The following is a 23,416-nucleotide window of genomic DNA, read 5'->3' as shown; positions in this document are numbered from 1 at the left end:
GTAGATTCTTAGTTTCAGATTTTTATTGAATTCAAACGTCACCATCTGCCATGGTGGGATTCGAACTCGGGTCCCCAGAGAGTTACTCTGGGTCTCTGGATTACTAATCCAGCGACAATATCACTGTGCAACTGCCTTCCCTTTAAGACCCTTAAAGATGTAAAGAATTCACAGGAGCATGGCCAGATTAAAATTGGGAGTGATAGTGCCCAGTTTTGTGCTGTCCGTAGCCCACCTGGGTATGCCGAATGCCCCCTGACTTGAGTCTGTCACTGCCCATCACCCACCTCCTCGCCAACTCCAACATGTGGATGGTGATCAGGCTGGCAACAAGAAAACCAATACAGTTTCACAGTCTGAGCCACCCCCAGTGAGATAGATAGATAGAGAAATAGAGAGATAGAGAGATAGACATAGATAGATACCTGTGAGAAAAAGATTCCATCCAATGGTGAACATCCTCAAACGCGACCAAGAGGACCAGCTGCTAAAAACCACAAAAACCACATTGTTAGACTCATATTGTGGACCATGCAAAGTCAATTTTACACTTACCACAAGGAACAGCAGACCAGAACGAGGAGGATATCAGGCTACAATCCTGGGGGAATAGTCACCAAGTGCTGCAACAACAACTTGCATTTATGTGCCACCTTTAATGTGCCACCTACTACATTAAACTTTGCAGCCCATGTCTTAACTCGCAGCCAGTCCCATTCCCCAGCACCCCCCCCACTGCTCGCTAATCCATGTTGGCTCTCGATCAGCCATTGGTTTGACCTTAAAATTCTCATCCTTGTTTCCAAATCTCTCCGTGGCCTTGCCCCTCATTATCTCTATGATCTCCTGCAACCTCAGAACCAGCCCAGATATCCGTGCTCCTCCAATTCTGCCCTTTTGTGCGTCCTCGGCTATAATCAGTGGCCGGCTACTCAGTTGCCTGGGCCCCAAGCTCGGGAGCTTTCCCCCTAAACCTCTCCATCTTGCTTTCCCCTTTTAAGTCATTCCTTTTGGTCTTCTGCCCTGTTGCTCAGTGTCATGCTTCATTTTATAATGCTCCCGTGAGGGGCTATATAAGTTGTTGTTGTATTTGTCATAGCTAAACATCCCAAGTGCGTTGTACAAGCATTGTGGGAAATAATAATGGTCTGCTGGAATTCTCAAACACAATTGTAATGCCAAAAATTGCTTTCCCCTCTCCTCCTCCTGCTCCCGGCATCGACATTCCAAGGTGTGGGACAGATCTCGCAGATTTTCTCTTTTTGGATTCATTTCTGGGACATTGGTGTTGCTCACTAAGCCCAGCATTCATTGCCCATCCCTAGTTGCCCTTGAGAAGGTGGTGGTGAGTGGCCTTCTTGAACCTCCTCTGTCCCTGAGGTGTAGGTATACCCTCAGTGCTGTTAGGGAGGGAGTTCCAGGATATTGACCCAATTCTGAAATTGGTTACACTTTTCTTTCGGTTTTTTTTCCAGTTGTTAGCCTCACTGGTACCCAGGACAGGTTGCTGTGCGGTCTAATGAGGTAGTGACAGCATAGAACAGTTTTGGTGTCGGTCGGAGGCAGAAGGTTGTGGGTCCAAGTCAAGAAACTCAAATAGGAATCCACACTGGCACTCCAGGTGTGGTACTGAGTGAGTGCTGCACTGTTGGTGCTGTCACCTTTCAGACGCAACTCCAAACCATATCAGGCAGATATCAAATACCCCAAGGCACTATTTTCAAAGCAGAACAGGACAGTTCTCTGCAGTGTCCTGGACCAATACTAATCCCATGGAAAATCCCATTGATCATTGTCACATTGTTGAGCTGTGAGCGCTTGCTGTGTACGAATTGCTTACTGCTTTTCAACAACAGCCTGGGGCGATTTTGAGGCCACACTCTCCGTCCGTGGGAATGCCGCCGCGGGCTCAAAATCCGGAGGGAGCAGTTCGCGCCGGCGAGTTTCCGAGTTCCGGGAGCTCGGGGTCAAATATGACAAGTGTACAAGCAATTTGCTGTTTCTCACTTAAAGTTAAAGTTTAAAGTTTATTTATTAGTCACAAGTAGGCTTACATTCACACTGCACTGAAGTTACTGTGAAAACCCCCCAGACGCCACACTCCTGCGCCTGTTCGGGTATACTAAGGGAGAATTTAGCATGGCCAATCCACTTAACCAGCACGTCTGGACTGTGGGAGGAAACCGGAGCACCTGGAGGAAACCCATGCAAACATGGGGAGAACGTGCAAACTCCACACAGAGTTTTGTATTTCATAGATCATAGAAACCCTACAGTGCAGAAGGAGGCCATTCGGCCCATCGAGTCTGCACCGACCACAATCCCACCCAGGCCCTACCCCCACATATTTTACCCACTAATCCCTCTAACCTACGCATCTCAGGACTCTAAAGGGCAATTTTTTTTTTAACCTGGCCAATCAACCTAACCCGCACATCTTTGGACTGTGGGAGGAAACCGGAGCACCCGGAGGAAACCCACGCAGACACGAGGAGAATGTGCAAACTCTACACAGACAGTGACCCGAGCTGGGAATCGAACCCGGGACCCTGGAGCTGTGAAGCAGCAGTGCTAACCACTGTGCTACCGTGCCGCTCACTGTAGGTTGTATATTTTGCAAGTAACAATCTGAGATCTTTGTACAGTTTAATTTTAGAGAATTCTATTGAGAGGATGTCTTGGGACACCTTTTACTGTGGGATGCATTTTGCTGTAGGTTGTATATTTTGCAAGTAACAATGTGAAATCTTTGCACAGTTCCATTTTACAGAATTCTATGAAAAGAGGCCAGAAGACTTTTTTTGATGCGATGTGCAAAATGTACAGTTTACTGCAATATTTTGTTGTTCCCTAAAGCCCGTACTGACCGGATGCAGTTCTCTCGCAATTACTGTGGATGTACTTAAATTCTGTCAATTATTTTATAAATTATTACTTATACACAAATTGATGTTAATTTCTGTTGTTGACAACCATTTTATCTGTAATTCTTGGGTAAATTGCTTTTGCTTTTCATGTTAGAATATAATTTAAATTTTATAAATTTTGTGGCCTCCACACAGAGAGAGTGACCTCAGGCCGGAATTGAACCCAGGTCCCTGGCGCTGTGAGGCAGCAGTGCTAACCACTGTGCCACCGTGTCGCCCCAAATTGTAGTGGCCATGCCACAAAAGAATGACTCCATTGGCTGCAAATGGCTTTTGGACGTCCTGAGGTTTAAAGTCACTGTACAAATGCAAAACAGAGGATTTGGGCCCACGGGCCTTCTGATTGGCTTAGTCCAGCAGTGGGAAGTCCAAGTCACAAGACCGATCCTCCCTGAAGACTCTCTCTGATTTGGCTCCATATCAGCTTCAGCGGGAAATCCACAAATTCCCGAAATTCCTGGGCCTCTCTGTAAAAACATACAGAGTGACTCAAGAGCCCAGAGTTTGTCTCCCTTCCCACATCCTCCACTTGTGTATTGACTGATCTCCTTCACCATTGCCGATATCTCGCTTTCTCCTCCAGTGGCTTTTATTCTCGTAAGAAGCGCAGCAAGTTTTCAAACCACGTAATCCTGTGGTTGCCACGGCAATCACAGTAAAATTCAGTCTCGGCCAAAGCTTTGAACCCTCTTCAAACTCTCTGGTACTTTACTGCACTTCCAACTGTTCCTAGCAGGGGTCAAGGGAACAGCACTTAATTATTTCCTGTCTTCGACATATATAACCTAATGATTGTTCCCTGAAGTCCAGCAGAGACAACCCAGATTCCTTATGCATTTTCCCTTTCCTTCAGATCTCCAGAACCCATCGTAAAAGTAAATACGCTCCAGTTAAGCACCAAATTGGTTTGCTTTCATTTGGCATTAGGAGGGGGTGTGAGATACTTCTCTTAAAAAAATAATTTGCTCTGGGGATGTGGGCTTCACGGGCAAAGTTGTTTTTATGGCACATTCCTTAAGTGCTCCCAAGAAAATGGTGACGCAACTAAGAGTCTTGCTGGGCCACTTCAGGGGGCAATTAAGACTCAGCCAGGTTGGTGTGGGACTGGAGTTACAGGTAGGCCTGGAGTTGATAAGGACAACAGTTTCATGTTCATTTTTTACTGACACCAGTGCCGGAATTTTACCACTACGCCCGCCCCGGAATTCTCCGTTGGCCTCAGGTGGGGTTTTACGAGCCTCGCCTGAGGTCATAAAATACTGCCCCAGATTGTCAAGTGATTTGAACTCACATTCCCTGGGATTAGTTGTCCAGTAACGGAACTGCTCTGCTAAGTGCCTGGCTGCCTCTTTGAGTGAGGGGGGGTGGGAGGGGGGGTGGTGTAAAATGCTGCCACACACGACCCTCTATTTTGGGCAAGAGAACTGGGCAGCCAAGGATTGGAAATCAAGGGGGTTAATGAATGGAGGAGGGAAGGTCACCACACCCACCCTATTGAAGTATAGGTCTCAGCTGATACTATATTTAGAAAGGGTTGTAAAGGGACTTGGCTGCATGAATCCATTGTGAAGCAGTCACCAGGGTGCCTTCCACCTGCGCATTTCCCAAATTCCATCATTCAACCATTGGCCAACATGCCATTGACTGTCCGGTCTAAAGCTCTGGAATTCCCTCCCATGCTATCCTCCTTCAAGGCAATCCTTAAAAACCACTTTATTGAAGCCAGCCTTTGGCTACCTTTCCTAACTTTGGCTTATGTGGCTCGGTCAAATTTTGTTTGATCTAGGACACTGCTCCATGTTGAAGGAGCTATATAATGTGGATTATGATTTTCTGTTGTTGTTGAGCATCGTCACACGACGGTACGGCACGGTGGCACAGTGGTTAGCACTGCGGCCTCACAGCACCAGGGACTCAGGTTCGATTCCCAGCCTCGGATGACTGTCTGTGTGGAGTTTGCATGTTCTCCCCGTGTCTGCGTGGGTTTTCTCCGGGTGCTTCAGTTTCCTCCCCCAGTCCGAAGCTGTGTAGGGGCGGCACGGTAGCACAGTGGTTAGCACTGCTGCTTCACAGCTCCAGGGACCTGGGTTCGATTCCCGGCTTGAGTCACTGTCTGTGTGGAGTTTGCACATTCTCCTCGTGTCTGCGTGGGTTTCCTCCGGGTGCTCCGGTTTCCTCCCACAGTCCAAAGATGTGCGGGTTAAGTTGATTGGCCATGCTAAAATTGCCCCTTAGTGTCCTGAGATGCGTAGGTTAGAGGGATTAGCGGGTAAAATATGTAGGGATATGAGGGTAGGGCCTGGGTGGGATTGCGGTCGGTGCAGACTCGATGGGCCAAATGGCCTCTTTCTGCACTGTAGGGTTTCTATGATTTCTATGACGTTAGGTGGATTGGCCATGCTAAATTGCCCGAGGGGGGAATTTTTCCACCCTGCCTGCCACGGGAATCGTAGTGGGCGGGGAGAATACCATGCAAAGGTCTGTTGACCTCGGGTGGGATTTTCCGGTTTTGGGGTAGGCATGGCTGGAAAATCCCGCCAGGAAGTGTAGGTTAGGTAGGGCGGGGAGGGGCGGGCTTTCTTTCAGAGAATTGGTGCAGACTCGATGGGCCGAATGGCCTCCCCTGCACTGTAGGGATTTTAAGATTCTCGGATTCTGTGTCCTCACATGACTACCCCACTTTATACTGCCCCTACTCTAGTCTCTTCCCACTGGCTACCCAACATGTCAATCATCTTGGACTCCCGCCTTCCCAAGACCTTTTAATGTGTCCCACTTTTGACTTTCGAAAATCCGGTCGCCCTATGATTGGCCGAAACTTGACTTTTACGTGAAATAGCCTCTTTTTCCCATCTCCACTTTAAAAAAAAAATGGCAAGCAAATGACAAAAATACAATTTAAAAACTGTCCCTGTGATTTTCCTTTCTCCCTGAGATCCGTATGAAATTCCTGGACACTCCAGTCCGCTCTTGGGGGGTTGGCAACCCAACCACCTACCGCCTTCATTTCTGCACTTAAGCTGCCCTTGGATAGCACTGGGTATTAAGGCGCTGTGAAACGTGCTCTGCTTCCCTGCACTGCAACATTAAGGTGATAAATAAGTGTTGCAGTCACCTTGAACATTGAGTCATAAAATCCCAGAATGATGCAGCATGGCAGGAGGCTTATCAAACTATCACCGGCACTTTGAAAGTTAATCCCATTCCCAAACCCCCACCCCTGATTTTTCCCTCTCATCCTGCTCCTTCATGTGTTTATCCAATTCCATTTGAAAAGTTGATGCTGAATCCACCATCCTTTCAGGCAGCGCATTCCAGATCGTAACAACTCACTGAGTAAATAAACACTTTCTCATCTTGCCTCTCTTGACAATCGCTTCTGATCTACCCTCAGGTTGCTGCCCGTCTGGAAACAGTTTCTCCTTATTTAATCTATCCGAACACTTTGTGATTCTGAACATCTATTCAATCTCCCATTGACCTTCTCTGCTCCAAGGAAAACAACCCCAGCTTCACCAGACTCCGCACATACAGCGCAGACACCGGTGAGTCACTCAGCACAACTTTCAATCTCGCAGCCTACTAACATAATGTGTGTGAGGCGGCAAATTCCCCCCTCGGGTAATCCTGAATAATGGGAAAAGTATTTGATTGAAAGTCATCCGAGTACAATGAATTCGTCAAATATCCGATAAGGATTACAGTCCAATTTAGACTGAGGTGGCGAGCGGTGCTGTTTGTGGGGGGATTCACCAGGGTTCTGTAATCATAGGAATCATAAGAATTAGGAGTGGGAGTAGGCCATTCAGCCCCTCGAGCCTGCTCCGCCATTTAATACCATCATGGCTAATCGCATCTTGGCCTCATCTCCACTTACCTGCCCACTCCCCATAACCCTTCAAAATGTCACTCATTAACAATCTGTCCACCTCTTCCTTAAATTTACTCAAAGTCCCGGCAGCCACCACATTCTGGAGTAGTGAATCCCACAGACTCACGACCCTTTGAGAGAAATCATTTCTCCTTATCTCTGTTTTAAATCTACCACCCCTTGTCCTAAAACTATGACCTCTTGTCCTAGATTGCCCGGCAAGAGGAAACATCCTCTCCACGTCTATTTAGTCAATCCCCCCCCGATCATCTAGTGCACCTCAATTAGATTTCCTCTCATTCTTCTAACCTCCAGGGAGTATAAACTGCCCAATCTCTCTCTGTGAGTCAAACCATGGAGCTGTAAAGATTGATGGATATCCCGGAGTTTGGCTTGCTTATTATTGGGGGCTTTGTGAACAAAGTGGAGTGGCACAGTGGTTAGCACTGTTGCCTCACGGCGCCAGGGATCCGGGTTCGATTCCCAGCTTTGGGTCACTGTCTGTGTGGAGTTTGCACGTTCTCCCCGTGTCTGCGTGGGTTTCCTCCCACAGTCAAAAAGATGTGCAGGTTAGGTGGATTGGCCATGCTAAATTGCCCCTTAGTGTCAGGGGGACGAGCTAGGGGAAATGCATGGGGTTATGGGGATAGGGTCTGGGTGGGATTGTGGTCTGTGCAGTTTCGATGGGCCTCCATCTGTACTGTAGGGATTCTATGATTAATTGGGTGGGTTGAGTCCACGATAGGGTGGAGCGTTCATGGCTGTAGGAGGAGATTAAATGTGTGGGTAGAGCCCGTGATGGAATGAGGTGCACATTGGCTGTGGGAGGAATAGACAAAGGGCCTAAGGGCCCTGTCTGATTCTTTTTGAAAATGCTTTAACCGGACGCTGAGGTGCCGGCAGAGATCTGTCATCTTTTGTGGGCTTATTCCCCTAGACTATAGCAGATACCGAAGAAACCATACTTCAGTGAGAGTCAGAACCTATAGGGGAAGAGGAATCCTAACTTGGACAGAAGAAAAATGTCACGCAGACGACATGCAAACTCCACACAGACAGTGACCCGCGGCTGGAATTGAACCCGGGTCCCCGGCGCAGTGAGGCAGCAGTGCTAACCACTGTGTCACTGTTTTTCCATATCGACCCTGTTGAATCCTCTTTGTTGCTTTAAACACCTCGATTATATCACTCCTCAAACTCCTTCCGAGGGAACGGCAAACAACGCTGTATACGCCATCGTTTGCAAGTGACAGGGGGCGGCGCGGCGGCACAGTGGGGGCGGCGCGGCGGCACAGTGGGGGCGGCGCGGCGGCACAGTGGGGGCGGCGCGGTGGCACAGTGGGGGCGGCGCGGTGGCACAGTGGGGGCGGCGCGGCGGCACAGTGGGGGCGGCGCGGTGGCACAGTGGGGGCGGCGCGGTGGCACAGTGGGGGCGGCGCGGCGGCACAGTGGGGGCGGCGCGGTGGCACAGTGGGGGCGGCGCGGTGGCACAGTGGTTAGCACTGCTGCCTCACAGTGCCAGAGACCCGGGTTCAATTCTGACCGAGGGTGACTGTCTGTGTGGAGTCTGCACGTTCTCCCTGTGTCTGCGTGGGTTTCCTCCCACACTCCAAAGATGTTAGGTTGATTGGCTGTGCTAAATTGGTGCTTCATGTCAGGGGGGGACTAGTAGGGTAAATATGTGGGATTCCAGGAATAGGGCCTGGGTGGGATTGTGGTCGGTGCAGGCTCGATGGGCCGAATGGGCCTCCTTCTGCACTGTAGGGATTCTATGATTCTATGATGGGTCCTGTTGTGTGCAAATTGGAAAGAAGGGTCTGTTCAACCACCAGCCTTTCCCGATGTTTCAAATCAGAGCTGCCTCACTCCCACCCCCACTTACACAAACAGGCAACGCTCTCTCACCCACATGGGCTGTGCGCCTGCCAATCTTTCCACAGAAAGATTCAGAGCGGACAAATACTCTGGCAAACATCCTAAACATTTCCTGAATAAACTGACCTATTCCTGCCAAACATACAAGGAAAAAAAACATGGGAAAAAGTACAGGATCTGTTTTAGAGAGAGAGAGAGAGAGAGATGTTGACACAGCCCATCTGTGGGAGTGACGAGCTTACAAACAGCCTGTGTGCTTAACCAAATCTGCAATGTCTGGGAATATTAAAAAAACCCACAGAGACGTGGGAGTGAGGTTACTGTAAAGAAAAACAGCTGGTTCTGAACGTCCCAAGAGTCAATGTTTTTAGTTAATGGGCAAATTAAGGAAAATTAGGTGCAAGGGATTCGAGACAAAACAGTTCCGCCGACAGGTCCGTGAACTGAACGGGCAAGGTCGTGGGGTAGTGAGCCCCACTCAGATCAGCAAGATCCCAAATTTCATGGAGAGATGAAGAGCAAAGGGCAGGATTTTCCAGCCTTCCCTACTGGCGGGATCTCCCCATCCCCGGGTGGGATTTTCTGGTCCCACAGGAGGCGTTCCCCCCCATCCCCATACCCGGGTGGGGGGAGAGCCATGAGGAAGATCCCGCCTGGCAGCTGATGGTGAGCTGCCACAGTCTCCACCGCCTGGAAACACGCCGCAGGGGTGCTGGAAAATCCCGGCTCAATAGCCAACGCTTCGAGTCCACATGACCCTGCCTCAGGGCCTGGGAGGTCTGAAGAAGACTCGTACAGACTCAACACGTTAATTTTGTTTTCCACTCCCCAGATGCTGCCGGACCTGCTGAGTTTTTCCAGAATTTTCTGTCTCTGTTTAGGGTTTGTGAGCCCCCACAGAATTGCGCTGTTCTCATCCCAGATTTCATCCCTGATTTCTGTTCAATCAGCAAATCCCGGGGAGAGGGTGGATTTTAATGTGGTTTATAAGGGGTTAATTCCCCTCCCCCCAAAACAAGCAGCAGTTTCATCAAAAGCCCTCATTTAAATTTAAAAATAAACTTGTATTGCTATAGCGCCTGTCATGACCTCCAAATGCCCCAAATCACTTTTCTGCCAATGAGGTACTTTTTTTGGAAGAGTCATCACCTTCGGAATATTGCTGAAAAAAGAGACGTCATCAGGACAAACACAAAAATGCCAAATTTCAAAACAATCATAGTTATTTATATGATGGAAAGAAGGCCGCTGACTGAAGGGTAGGAACAGAAGTAGGCCATTCAGCCCATCGAGCCTGCTCTGCCATTCAATATGATAATTGGTCATCCACTTCAGTGTCTTTTCCCCACATTGTCCGTTTACACCATCGGCATATAGGGATCTGTCGATCCCTGCTTTAAACATACTCAGTGACTGAGCTTCTTCTGGGATTCGGAAAGATTCACAACCCTCTGAGCCAAAGAAACTCTTCCTCTCACTAAGTGGCTTTCCCCTTATTTTGAAATTGTGCCCCTTGGTTCTCGTCTCTCTCACCAGGCGAAGCAGCTTGCCTGCATGTTCTCCCCGTGTCTGCGCAGGTTTCCTCCGGGTGCTTCAGTTTCCTCCCACAGTCTGAAGCTGTGTAGGGGCGGCATGGTAACACAGTGGTTAGCACTGCTGCTTCACAGCTCCAGGGACCTGGGTTCGATTCCCGGCTTGAGTCACTGTCTGTGTGGAGTTTGCACATTCTCCTCGTGTCTGCGTGGGTTTCCTCCGCGTGCTCCGGTTTTCTCCCACAGTCCAAAGATGTGCGGGTTAGGTTGATTGGCCAGGTTAAAAATTGCCCCTTAGAGTCCTGAGATGCGTAGATTAGAGGGATATAGCAGGTAAATATGTGGGGGTAGGGCCTGGGTGGGATTGTGGTCGGTGTAGACTCGATGGGCCGAATGGCCTCCTTCTGCACTGTAGGGATTCTATGATTCTAATCCCTTCCCCAACGCTAGTGTCATCACAGCGTCATTTAGGGCTCGGTCCATTGAGTCCATGTGTACAAATTCAGTCATCCCATTCCCCCTGCTCTCTCCGTGTAGTACAGCAAGTTCCCTCAAATAGCCATAGAATTTCCTTTTGAAATCATTCATCATTTCCGCTTCCACCACCCTCATGGGCAGCGGGTTCCACTCGTTGCGTAAGAGCAATTCTCCATCACACTCCCCCTTGCAACTCCTACCAAAAAACTTGGAAGCGATATGCTCTCTGATCCTTGTCATACCATCTAGAGGGGATAGCTTTGCCTTATCTATCTTATCTGAATCTGTCATTATCTCCTACCCCTCTACCAAATCCTCCCTCAAACTCCTTGGCTCTAAGAATCATCATCCCAGCTTCTCCGATCCAAACCTTGTACCTAAAATCCTCTCATCCCTGGAAAGACTCCGGTAAATCTCCTGTGCACACTCACACCCTTCAGAAACGGCCATTACCCGAGCTGGATGCAATACTGTAATTGGAGCCTAACCGGAGCTTCCTTGTGGTTTAGAATGAATCTCATGCTTTTGAAACCAAAAGAGAAAATGCTGGAAAATCTCAGCAGGTCTGGCTTTGACAAAGGGTCATCTGGACTCGAAACGTCAGCTCTTTTCTCTCCTTACAGATGCTGCCAGACCTGCTGAGATTTTCCAGCATTTCCTCTTTTGGTTTCAGATTCCAGCATCCGCAGTAATTTGCTTTTATCACATGCTTTTGAATTCGATACATCTCTTTATGAAGTCCGAGGTCCCACATGCTGTGCTAACTACACTCTCAATATGTCCTGCCATCTTCAAAGATCTGTACACCTGCATCCAAGTGGCATTAAAATGAGCACCTGGTTTCTTTTTCCTCTATTTTTGGCTTGTGCAGGTATGATGGGCTGAATGGCCTCTTTCTCACCGTAGCTTTGCCAGGGTTCTATAGTCCTGACCGCCTCTGCTCCAGCACAATCTTTAGAGACATTCCATTAAATATGCATCACCTCCACCCTTTCTGTCAAAATGCATCACTCACAATTCTCGCTGTTCAATCCCACTTGTCTGCTTGCGCTGCCAGTTCATGGCCTGAACACAACCGCTGTGACGGTTGGCCTCCTAGGGTTAGTGCGGTGGCGGGGGTGTGCAGGGGGTGTGGGGGCGAGGTGATGGCTCAGACTTGAGATGGGCCTCAAACAACAACTCAAAACTGCAGTTACGGCCTCCCAGAGCATCCATTAATCATAATCGCTCGTGATAATTACAGGACCCCTGTCGGCAAATGAGTCCCAGTCTAGGGCTGAAGAAAAGGCTCCAAATTTACTTCCTGCCATTCCTTCCCCCTCCCCCAAGCCTGTTAAATGAAGGAGATGAATGGAATATCTTCCACCAACAAACTTTGTTGCTTTGTACAAGATTATTTAAAATTAACAGCACATAAACAGGCCATTAGGCCCAGCTGGTCTCGAGTGGTGTTTATGATCCACATCGAGATTCCTCCTAATGCTTCTCATTCATCTTCTCTTCATTCTTTTCTCTCTCGCGTGTGTCTATCTGGTTTTAAGGCCATAAGATGTAGGGGCAGAAGGCGGCCATTTGGCCCATCCGGTCTGTTCTGCCATTCAATGAGATCATGATTGATCTGATGTGATAATCCTCAACTCAACTTTCCCATCTTATCCCCAGAACCCGAGATACCCCGACCGATTAAAAATCTGTCTATCTCAGCCTTGAACATTTTTTTTATTCATTAGTGTGACATGGGCGTCGCTGGCTGGCCAGCATTTACTGCCCATCCCTAGTTGCCCTTGAGAAGGTGGTGGTGAGCCGCCTTCTTGAAAAGCTGGCTGTGAGTTGACCCACAATGCCGTTAGGGAGGGAATTCCAGGATTTTGACTCAGCGACAGTGAAAGAACGGCGATATATTTCCAAGTCAGGATGGTGAGTGGCTTGGAGGGGAACTTGCAGGTGATGGTGTTCCCATTTATCTGCTGCCCTTGTCCTTCTAGATTGAAGTGGTCGTGTGTTTGGACCCAGCCTCGACAGTCCTCTGCGCTAAACAATTCCACAGATTCACCGCCCTCAGAGAAGAAATTCTTTCTCTGTCTTCAATACGAGACCCCCTTACTCTGAGATGATGCCCTCTGGTCCTAGACCTTCCCACAAGGGAAAACAATCTTGCAGCATCTACCCTGTCAAGCCCCCTGAGAATCCTAGATGTCTCAACAAGATCACCTCTCATTCTTCTAAACTCCAATGAGTACAGGCCTAACCTACTCCACCTCTCCATCTCCCATAACCTCATCTACTCACTGTTGGAGCGAATTCCACAATCCATCTGGGCTTCTCTTCTGAATTCCCTATTGGGCTTATTAGCGATTCTCTTCTAACGAATGGCATGGTAGCACAGTGGTTAGCACTGCTGCCTCACAGCTCCAGGGACCTGGATTCGATTCCTGGCTTGGGTCACTGTCTGTGTGGAGTTTGCACGTTCTCCCCGTGTCTGCGTGTGTTTCCTCCGGGTGCTCTGATTTCCTCCCACAGTCGAAAGATGTACAGGTTAAGTTGATTGGCCATGCTAAATTGCCCCTTAGTGTCCCGGGATGTGTATGTTAGAGGGATTAGCAGGGTAAATGTGTGGGGTTTCGAGGATACAACCTGAGTGGGATTGTGGTCGGTGCAGACTCGATGGGCTGAATGGCCTCCTTCTGCACTGTAGAGATTCTATGATTCTATGATTTATGCCCCTGCATTGTATTCTCCCTCGCAAGTGGAAACATCGGTGTCCAGCCTACCGAACCCCATCATTGTTTTAAAGATCTCCATCAGGTCAGCCTGGGGCCTTGTCTTTACGACAGTAATGAGGCCCAGCAGATGACATTTGGGAATGAAATAAGCTTACAATTCTTTTGCTGTGAAAATCAATCGTCCGGAATGACTTCAGGATGCAATTCTCCACAAAAAGGGTAGTGAAGATTCGAAACAATCTCCCTGTTGAGGCTGTGGAACTATTCTGAGATTTAGGTTGGGTAAGGATATTAAAGATTACGGAATAAGGGGGAGGGGGGTTGGAATTAGGATACAGCTCAGCCACAACTAATGGTGGAACAGGCTAGAGGGACTAAATGGCCTTATGTCCCGAGGATTATTGGCTTGATGGTTTGTCTCACTAATTATAACTAAAAGTTTAAAATTTATTTATTAGACACTGTAATGAAGTTACTGTGAAAATCCCCTAGTCGCAACACTCTGGCGCCTGTTCGGGTACGCTGAGGGAGAATTTAGCATGGCCAGTGCATCTAACCAGCACGTCTTTCAGACTGTGGGAGGAAACCGGAGCACCCGGAGGAAACCCATGCAGACATGGGGAGAACGTGCAGACTCCACACAGGCAGTGACCCAAGCTGAGAATCGAACCTGGGTCCCTGGCGCTGTGAGGCAGCAGTGCGAACCACTGTGCCACCATGCCACTATAAAACTAAAATTCTAACAGGACTAGACAGGGTGGATGCAAGAAGGATGTTCCCGATGGTGGGGGAGTCCAGAACCAGGGATCATAGTAGAGGACTCAGGGTAGGCCATTTAAGACAGAGTTGAGGAGACATTTCTTCACCCAGAGAGTGGTCAACCTGTGGGATTCACTACCACAGAAAGCAGTTGCGGCCAAAACATTGAATGTTTTCAAGAAGCAGTTAGATATAGCTCTTGAGGTAAAGGGGATCAAAGGGTATGGGGAGGGGAGGAGGGGATCAGGCTATTGAGTTGAATGATCAGCCATGATCATAATGAATGGTGGAGCAGGCTCGAAGGGTTGAATGGCCTCCTCCTGTTCCTATTTTCTATGTTTCTATGTAACTCAATGCCGATACCAAATATTACACAACCTTGGGATTAAATTTACAATCAACCACTTTCTTTTGAACATGTCACAGAATGAAGCAGTTTTCTTTTTGTGTAGATCATTTCTGTCAATAAAGAGCTCACAAATGGAATGAAATGTTCTTGGATGTGAAGAATCTCAAGGAGAGATTGTATGGAGAGCGATCAGTTCTGCTAACAAAGAGATTTCAAAGACAGTCTGTCCTTGTTCAATCGGCTGTTGTGTATTTTTGAATGAGATTCACTAAATTAAATCCCACTGCACTATTATTCTCCTTTTCAACTGTACTTGTCCAAGGCCAGACAGGGAAGAGTGGGGAAGGGTTGGAGGTGAATTTTGCAAAGACCCATGTCCCATCACCGTGTGTGAGAATCACAGACACAGACCCACAACTCATCACCGTGTGGGAGAATCACAGACCCACAACCCATCACCATGTGGGGGAATCACAGACGCACGTCCCATAACCGTGTGGGGTAAATCACACACCCATGTCCCATAACCGTGTGGGGTAAATCACACACCCATGTCCCATAACCGTGTGGGGGAAATCACAGACCCATGTCCCATCACGGTTTAAGAGAATCACAGACATAGACACAGACTTGCGTCCCATCAACATGTGGAGGAATCAGTCACAGACCCATAAATGTATGGGGGAATCACAGATCCACGACTCATAGCCGTGTAAGGGAATTACAGACACTGACTCACATCCCATCACCGCGTGGGGGAGTCACAGACACAGATCCACATCCCATCACCGTGTGGGGGAGTCACAGACACAGACCCATCACCGTGTGGGGGAGTCACAGACACAGATCCACATCCCATCACCGTGTGGGGGAGTCACAGACACAGATCCACATCCCATCACCGTGTGGGGGAGTCACAGACACAGATCCACATCCCATCACCGTGTGGGGGAGTCACAGACACAGATCCACATCCCATCACCGTGTGGGGGAGTCACAGACACAGATCCACATCCCATCACCGTGTGGGGGAGTCACAGACACAGACCCATCACCGTGTGGGGGAGTCACAGACACAGATCCACATCCCATCACCGTGTGGGGGAGTCACAGACACAGATCCACATCCCATCACCGTGTGGGGGAGTCACAGACACAGATCCACATCCCATCACCGTGTGGGGGAGTCACAGACACAGACCCATCACCGTGTGGGGGAGTCACAGACACAGATCCACATCCCATCACCGTGTGGGGGAGTCACAGACACAGACCCATCACCGTGTGGGGGAGTCACAGACACAGATCCACATCCCATCACCGTGTGGGGGAGTCACAGACACAGACCCATCACCGTGTGGGGGAGTCACAGACACAGATCCACATCCCATCACCGTGTGGGGGAGTCACAGACACAGATCCACATCCCATCACCGTGTGGGGGAGTCACAGACACAGACCCATCAGCAGGGTGGCACGGTAGCACAGTGGTTAGCACTGCTGCTTCACAGCTCCAGGGTCCCGGGTTCGATTCTTGGCTCGGGTCACTGTCTGTGTGGAGTTTGCACATTCTCCTCGTGTCTGCGTGGGTTTCCTCCGGCTGCTCCGGTTTCCTCCCACAGTCCAAAGATGTGCGGGTTAGGTTGATTGGCCAGGTTAAAAAATTGCCCCTTTGAGTCCTGGGATGTGTAGGTTAGAGAAATTAGTGGGTAAAATATGTGGGGGTAGGGCCTGGGTGGGATTTTGGTCGGTGCAGACTCGATGGGCCGAATGGCCTCCTTCTGCACTGTAGGATTTCTATGATTTGGGGGAAATCGTGGTGCGCAGAACATTAATGTTTAATTCCAGGACATGTGAGTGATGGCAGACCCTAACCAGAGTCCAGTTTGTGTGTGCACTGAACAGCAAGCCCCATGCTACAGCTGGTTGCATTGGGACAGCGGCCAGTACCATCCTTGAACAGCCCCCCCACCATCCCTCCAACACCCTTCCCATCCAATCTCTGAGCAAGCTGCAGGAGCTGGTGACTCAGACTGGAACAGACGAATAGATAAGATTAAAAACACAAAGGGAGAAAGATCCCAATCACCGAATGGAGACTGCAAGAGAAGAGAATTAGGAAACAGTAAACATTTCCTCTCTCAGCCACAACTGGAGAGAAAGTCCTGGCCTTGTGATTTATTGAAACATCGGATAGTTTCTTCTACATTACTGAATGCATCTGAAATCCTTTCATTCTGAACAACAACAAAAGTACAATGGAGTCAACACGCAAATTGTATAAGGCCATTCAGCCCGTCTGGTCCATACCAGTGTTAATGCTCCACAAGTGCCGTTCCATCCCTCTTTATCTCACCCTATTAGCATAACCTTCCATTCCTTTCTCCCTCATGAGTTTATCCAGCTTTCCCTCAACCCCCACTCCACATTCTCATTGCTTTCTGAGTAAAGAAGTTGCTTCTGAATTCCACATTGAATTTATCAGTGACTATTTTTTATTGATGGTTCCGAGTGTTTCTCTTCCCCACGAGGTGAAAGAACTCCCTTATCCTCAATATCTTTTCCTAGCAAAAATGTAATAAATCTAGCTCCCCCTCCCCTCCCCCCCCCCGACCCCCCCTAAAAGGCCGGCACCTTCTCTACGCCATCAAAAACTCCCATGGAATGACAATCAGATTATGGTGAGTTTATGATGCTCTCGTAGCTCAGTTAGCGAAAGTGAACTTGCCGCTAGCTGGCAGAGGTATTTACAGTAAATCACTGTAGAAGTTGCCAACTCTGCTTGGACAAATTCCTGGAGCTTTAACACATGACTTCCACACACACACACACACACACACACACGTGCACACGCTAGGTCTCTCTTGCCATTGGTCACCAGACATATCCATCCTTGTGACACCATACTTTCCCAAAGCCAATCAGAAAACTCTTTTTTTGGCTGGAATCAGATCTGTCACATGCAAGTGGCATTGGTGACAAGAAGTGGAGGGATTTTGGGGGGAGTTGGATTTTGGAAGGTTGTGTATTGGGTTGTCAGCCCCATTCCAATCCAACCTCTGAGTCACCTTTCCTGGGGAAGAGTTATAGCAGGTACAGACAAATGCTACGTCAGCAGCGGGTAGCCAATTATGTGGCCAATTAGCGGCAGACCGGTGACTGATCTTCCCGATTGCTAATCCCCACTCTCCCCCATTCCAATGAGGCTGAAGCTGGGCCATTTCCAGGAGTGACCAGGAAGCCCGAAGGCCTCCTTCAATTCCACCCCTCGCCCATCCGCCCCAGAGCTGAGGGCATCAGAGGGGTAGGGCTGGACCAGGGACCACCCTGTGATGGGGTGTCCCCCTGGACAGTAATGGCCTGGTAGCTGTGGCCACAATTTATCACTCAAAAAAAGCCTCGAGAGTGTCTCTCCACCTTGAGATCTCCTCCCTCCCTCCCCATCCCAGAGCCTGCCACCTACTACAGCAGCACCTACCACTCCCAGCGGGGCTGGGAACTGCCAACAGCCTCAGGCATTCCGATTGGCTCTCCCACCCATGGAGTCCACCCGCCGCTGTCCCTAATTGGATGGGGGTCGCAGAGGCTGCCTGTTGATTGGCTGCTCAGGTGGACGAAAGACATTGAGGTTGGGACTTGGAGATGATGCTGACCCTCATTGGAAAATTGAGGCCGTAGGATTCCGCCCTGTATGGTTGGATTGGATGATTCCTGACGCTTAATCAGTAGCCCTTTCTGTCTCCCCCACCTCTAATAATTTCGTAACTAATAAAAGAAAATGAAAAATCAATGCACAACGTGTTAATGCCCCAGTGTGTCGGTTGCAGCACAATCGCAGAGATTAATCTCCAACTGTTGGAGACTCCTGAGGCATTCTTAGAAAGTTGGCAAAACCTCCTCCCTTCCTCCAGCCTCACAGCTGTGGCCTTTTACCCAATTGGCAGTAAATACTGATTCTGAACTGTTTCTTTCCTGAACCTATTCTCCAAACCTTTACAACCATCGGCCCTCAGCCCTGGATTATCCCAGGTAATCAGGTCCAGATTGCAACAGTAACTGGCAGCCTTCCAGGAATGTTCACCATTGACAAACGCAGAGGGAAATAAAATCACCCCGGATGATCAAGCCAGCCCGGGAAGGTTTGTTTTGAATAAACCTATCCAAGGACTGGACAGGCTTGGAGTTAACACGAGGAGGAAATGGAAGTGAACATCATGATGATGGGATTAGATGATGTTTGGGGTTTGGGAGCACATTTTAAAATAAGGTGTCCCCCATTTAAGATGGAGATGTGGAGGAATTTCCTCTGTCGGGGGGGCGGGGGGGGGGGGGGGGGGGGGTCATTAATCTTTGGAATTCTTTATCCCAGAGAGCAGTGGATCCAGGTTGAGTTGGACAGACTTTTGATTGACGAGGGAGTGAAGGGTTAACCTCAACTCCACATTCCAACCTCTCCCGATAACCTTTCACCCCCTCGTTAGTCAAGAATCTATCTAACTCTGCCTTAAAAATAGTCAAAGATTCTGCTTTCATTGTCTTTTGAGGAAGACAATGAAAGCAGAATGAAACTAGACATTTCTCCTCATCTCTGATCTAAATGAGCGACCCCTTAATTTTAAACAGTGACCCCTACTTCTCAATTCTCCCACAAGGGGAAACATCCTCTCCACATCAACCCCGTCAAGCTCTCTTAGAAGCTTATATGTTTCAATCAAGTTGCCTCTTATTCTTACTGTGAGCGAGTGTAAGCAGTGTGAACCGGTGTGTTAGAGAGAGTGGGTCAGAATGAGCGTGAGCGACCATGTGTGGGTGTGAGCAGATGTGAGTGCATTTGAGCAAGTGTAAACATGTGCGAGTGTGAGCAGGTGTGAATGAGTGAGTGTATGGGTGTAAATGAGTAAATGTAAGCAGGCATGAACGTGTATGAACGAGTGTGAATAAGTGTGTGTGGATGAACAGGTGTGAATGTGTGCAGGTGAGTGTGTGGGTGTGAGAATGTGAGCATGTGTGTGTACGAGTGTGCATGTGTATGAGCAGGTGTGAGTGAGTGTGAGTGGGTGTGTGTGTGTGTGATGGGTGTGAGTGAGTGTGAGCGTTTATGAATGAATGTGAACAAGCGTGAATGAGTGTAAGCAGGTGTGAGCGCGTATGAGTGTGAGCAGGTGTGAAGTCTTGTGTGTAAGCATGTGAGTGAGTGAGCGAGTGAACGTGAGTGAGTGAGTGTGTGAGGGTGAGTGTGACTAGGGAAAGTAATGGGGCTAAAGGGCAATGAGTCCCCTGGACCTGGGGCTGCATCCCAGAATATTAAAGGAAGTAGCCCCTTGGGCAATGGCCCAGTGGTATTAACACTAGACTATTAATCCAGAAACTCAGCTAATGTTCTGGGGACCCTGGTTCAAATCACGTCAGGGCAGATGGTGGAATTTGAATTTAATAAAAAATAAATGGAATTAAGAATCTACTGACGACCATGAAACCATTGTCGATTGTCGGTAAAACCCATCTGGTTCACTAATGTCCTTTAGGGAAGGAAATCTGCCATCCTTACCTGGTCTGGCCTACATGTGACTCCAGAGCCACAGCAATGTGGTTGACTCTCAACTGCCCTCTGAACAAGGGAAACTAGGGATGGGCAATAAATGTTGGCTAGCCAGTGATGCCCATGTCCCACGAATGAATAAAAAATAAAGCTACAGAGAGAGTGGATGCACTGGTCGGAATCTTCCAAGAATCCTTAAATTTTGGAAAAGTCCCAGAGGATTGGAAAACTGCCAATGCAACACCCTTATTCAAAAAGGGAGGGAGATAGAAAACAGGTAACTATGGGCCAGTTAGGTTAACATCTGTCATTGGGAAAATATTCAAGTCCATTGTAAAGGATGTAATAGTAGAGCGTTTAGAAATACAGAATATAATCAAAGAGAGTCAGCATGGCTTCATGAAGGGAAAATCATGCCTGACAAGTTTATTGAAATGCTTTGAGGTGGTAATGAGCAGGGTAGATAAAGGGAAACCAGTAGATGTAAAATACTTGGATTTCCAAAAAGCATTCGATGAGGTACCGCACAAAAGTTACTTAATAAAATAAGAGTCCATAGTGTTGGAGACAGTAAATTAGCATGGATAGAGGATTGGCTAATGATTAGAAGGCAGAGGTTTGGGATAAAAGGGGTATTTTCAGGATGGCAACCTGCAACATAGAAACCCTACATACAGAGGGAGGCCATTCGGCCCATCGAGTCTGTACCAACCACAATCCCACCCAGGCCTATTCCTGTAACCCTCATTAACCCTGCTCATTCCCTTGACACTAGGGTGTAGGTGTCACAAGGGTCAATTTAGCATGGCCAATCAACCTAACTCACACATTTTTGGACTGTGGGAGGAAACCCACGCAGGCATGGGGAGAATGTGCAAACTCCACACAGACAGTGACCCCAGGCTGGAATTGGGTGTGTGAGAGTGAGTGTGTATAGATGTGAGTGTGTGTGTGTGAGAGAGTGTGTGAGTGTGTATAGATGTGAGAGAGTGTGAGAGAGTGTGTGAGTGTGTATAGATGTGAGAGAGTGTGTGAGTGTGTGAGAGTGTGTGTGAGTGTGTGAGAGTGAGTGTGTGAGTGCGTGAGAGTGAGTGTGTGTGTGTATAGATGTGAGATAGTGTGTGTGTGAGTGAGAGTGAGTGTGTGTGTGTGTGTATAGATGTGAGAGAGTGTGTGTGTGTGAGAGTGAGTGTGTGAGTGTGTGAGAGTGAGTGTGTTAGTGTGTGTGAGTGTGTATAGACGTGAGAGAGTGTGAGAGAGTGTGTGTGTGTGTGAGTGTGTATAGATGTAAGAGAGTGTGTGTGTGAGAGTGAGTGTGTGAGAGTGAGTGTGTGAGTGTGTATAGATGTGAGAGAGTGTGAGTGTGTGAGAGTGAGTGTGTGAGTGTGTGAGAGTGAGTGTGTTAGTGTGTGTGAGTGAGTGTGTGAGTGTGTATAGATGTGAGAGAGTGTGTGTGTGTGAGAGTGAGTGTGTGAGTGTGTGAGAGTGAGTGTGTTAGTGTGTGTGAGTGTGTATAGACGTGAGAGAGTGTGAGAGAGTGTGTGAGTGTGTATAGATGTGAGAGAGTGTGTGTGTGAGAGTGAGTGTGTGAGTGTGTGTGAGTGAGTGTGTGAGTGTGTATAGATGTGAGAGAGTGGGAGTGTGTGAGAGTGTGAGTGTGTGAGAGTGAGTGTGTGAGAGTGAGTGTGTGAGAGTGAGTGCGTGAGTGTGTGTGAGTGTGTGTGTGAGTGTATGTGAGTGAGTGTGTGAGTGTGTGTGTGTGAGTGTGTGTGTGAGTGTGTATAGATGTGAGAGTGTGTGAGAGTGAGTGTGTATAGATGTGAGAGAGTGTGTGTGTGAGAGTGAGTGTGTGTGTGAGTGTGTGAGAGTGAGTGTGTGAGAGTGAGTGTGTGTGTGTGAGTGTGTGTGAGTGAGTGTGTGAGAGTGAGTGTGTGAGTGTGTATAGACGTGAGAGAGCGTGAGTGTGTGTGAGTGAGTGTGTGAGTGTGTATAGATGTGAGAGTGTGTGAGAGTGTGAGTGTGTGAGAGTGAGTGTGTGAGAGTGAGTGTGTGAGAGTGAGTGTGTGAGTGTGTGAGTGAGTGTGTGTGTGAGTGTGTATAGATGTGAGAGTGTGAGTGTGTGAGTGTGTGAGAGTGAGTGTGTGAGTGTGTATAGATGTGAGAGAGTGTGAGTGTGTGAGAGTGAGTGTGTGTGTGAGTGTGTGAGAGTGAGTGTGTGAGAGTGAGTGTGTGTGTGTGTGTGTGTGAGTGTGTGAGAGTGAGTGTGTGAGAGTGAGTGTGTGAGTGTGTATAGACGTGAGAGAGTGTGTGAGTGTGTGTGTGTGAGAGTGAGTGTGTGAGTGTGTGAGAGTGAGTGTGTGAGTGTGTATAGATGTGAGAGAGTGTGAGTGTGTGAGAGTGAGTGTGTGAGTGTGTGAGAGTGAGTGTGTGAGTGTGTGAGAGTGTGGAGTGAGTGTGTGAGAGTGAGTGTGTATACATGTGAGAGAGTGTGTGTGTGTGAGAGTGAGTGTGAGTGTGTGAGAGTGAGTGTGTGAGTGTGTGAGAGTGAGTGTGTATACATGTGAGAGAGTGTGTGTGTGTGAGAGTGAGTGTGAGTGTGTGAGAGTGTGGAGTGAGTGTGTGAGAGTGAGTGTGTATACATGTGAGAGAGTGTGTGTGTGTGAGAGTGAGTGTGAGTGTGTGAGAGAGTGTGTGTGAGAGTGAGTGTGTATACATGTGAGAGAGTGTGTGTGGTCTCTCTTTATGCTTCTGTGTGCTTCTTTGTCACAAATTAGTTGAATTTCCGTGCCTCTCTATATCTTGAGGCTTTTTAAAATAAAATTGTTGTCTCTGATCACACTCAGCATTGGAAAATGAATAAAATGAAAATAAGTGAGAACGCGTAGAAGCAAAGAAGCCAGAGAATAACGGATTGGACAGGAGTGAGTGCAGTCAGCTCATTCTGATGTAGAACAGTTGTGTGTCAGGCTGATGTTAGTGTGTGAAAGGTTCCCCTTTACCAGAATGTTACATAAATCAGCAGCTGAAGGGGCACTTGTAGCACGATCTACGCTCCCCAACCAGCCCTGCCTCCCCATTTCTCTTAACAGGAGAATTTAAGGGACTGGAAAAGCCCATCATTCTTGTCAGATGTCAGCATTCGCTGGCCAATGAGTCAAAGGGGTCATGAGTTCAAGCCCCACCCTGGTGCTGATTTTCTCACCTCACCCCCTGTGCCATGTAAATGAGGTGGGTGGGGAGGGTTAAGATGGCGGCAAGGTGGAATTGGTGCCACCCTCCTCCAAACCTCCCCATCCCACCTGAATTCAGGCACGGGAAGGCCACCTTTGGTGGGGGTAGGGTGGGGAGGGGGGTAGGGGGCTAA

At 48.5% G+C, this 23,416-nt stretch overlaps 1 protein-coding gene across 1 annotated transcript in view; it reads right to left on the bottom strand.

Moving 5' to 3' along the window:
• Positions 1-23,416, bottom strand: part of LOC144505615 (uncharacterized) — a 77,621-nt gene that overhangs the window by 35,062 nt on the left and 19,143 nt on the right. The window contains exon 2 of the mRNA XM_078231719.1: positions 426-487. Within this exon, the coding sequence (XP_078087845.1) occupies positions 426-459 (34 nt within the window). The 5' untranslated portion in view covers positions 460-487. The remainder of the gene's footprint in view (positions 1-425; positions 488-23,416) is intronic.

Source organism: Mustelus asterias, chromosome 16, assembly GCF_964213995.1.
Source record: "Mustelus asterias chromosome 16, sMusAst1.hap1.1, whole genome shotgun sequence".
In the NCBI taxonomy this organism is placed as follows: domain Eukaryota; kingdom Metazoa; phylum Chordata; class Chondrichthyes; order Carcharhiniformes; family Triakidae; genus Mustelus; species Mustelus asterias.
This window is presented reverse-complemented; position numbering and strand designations above follow the sequence as displayed.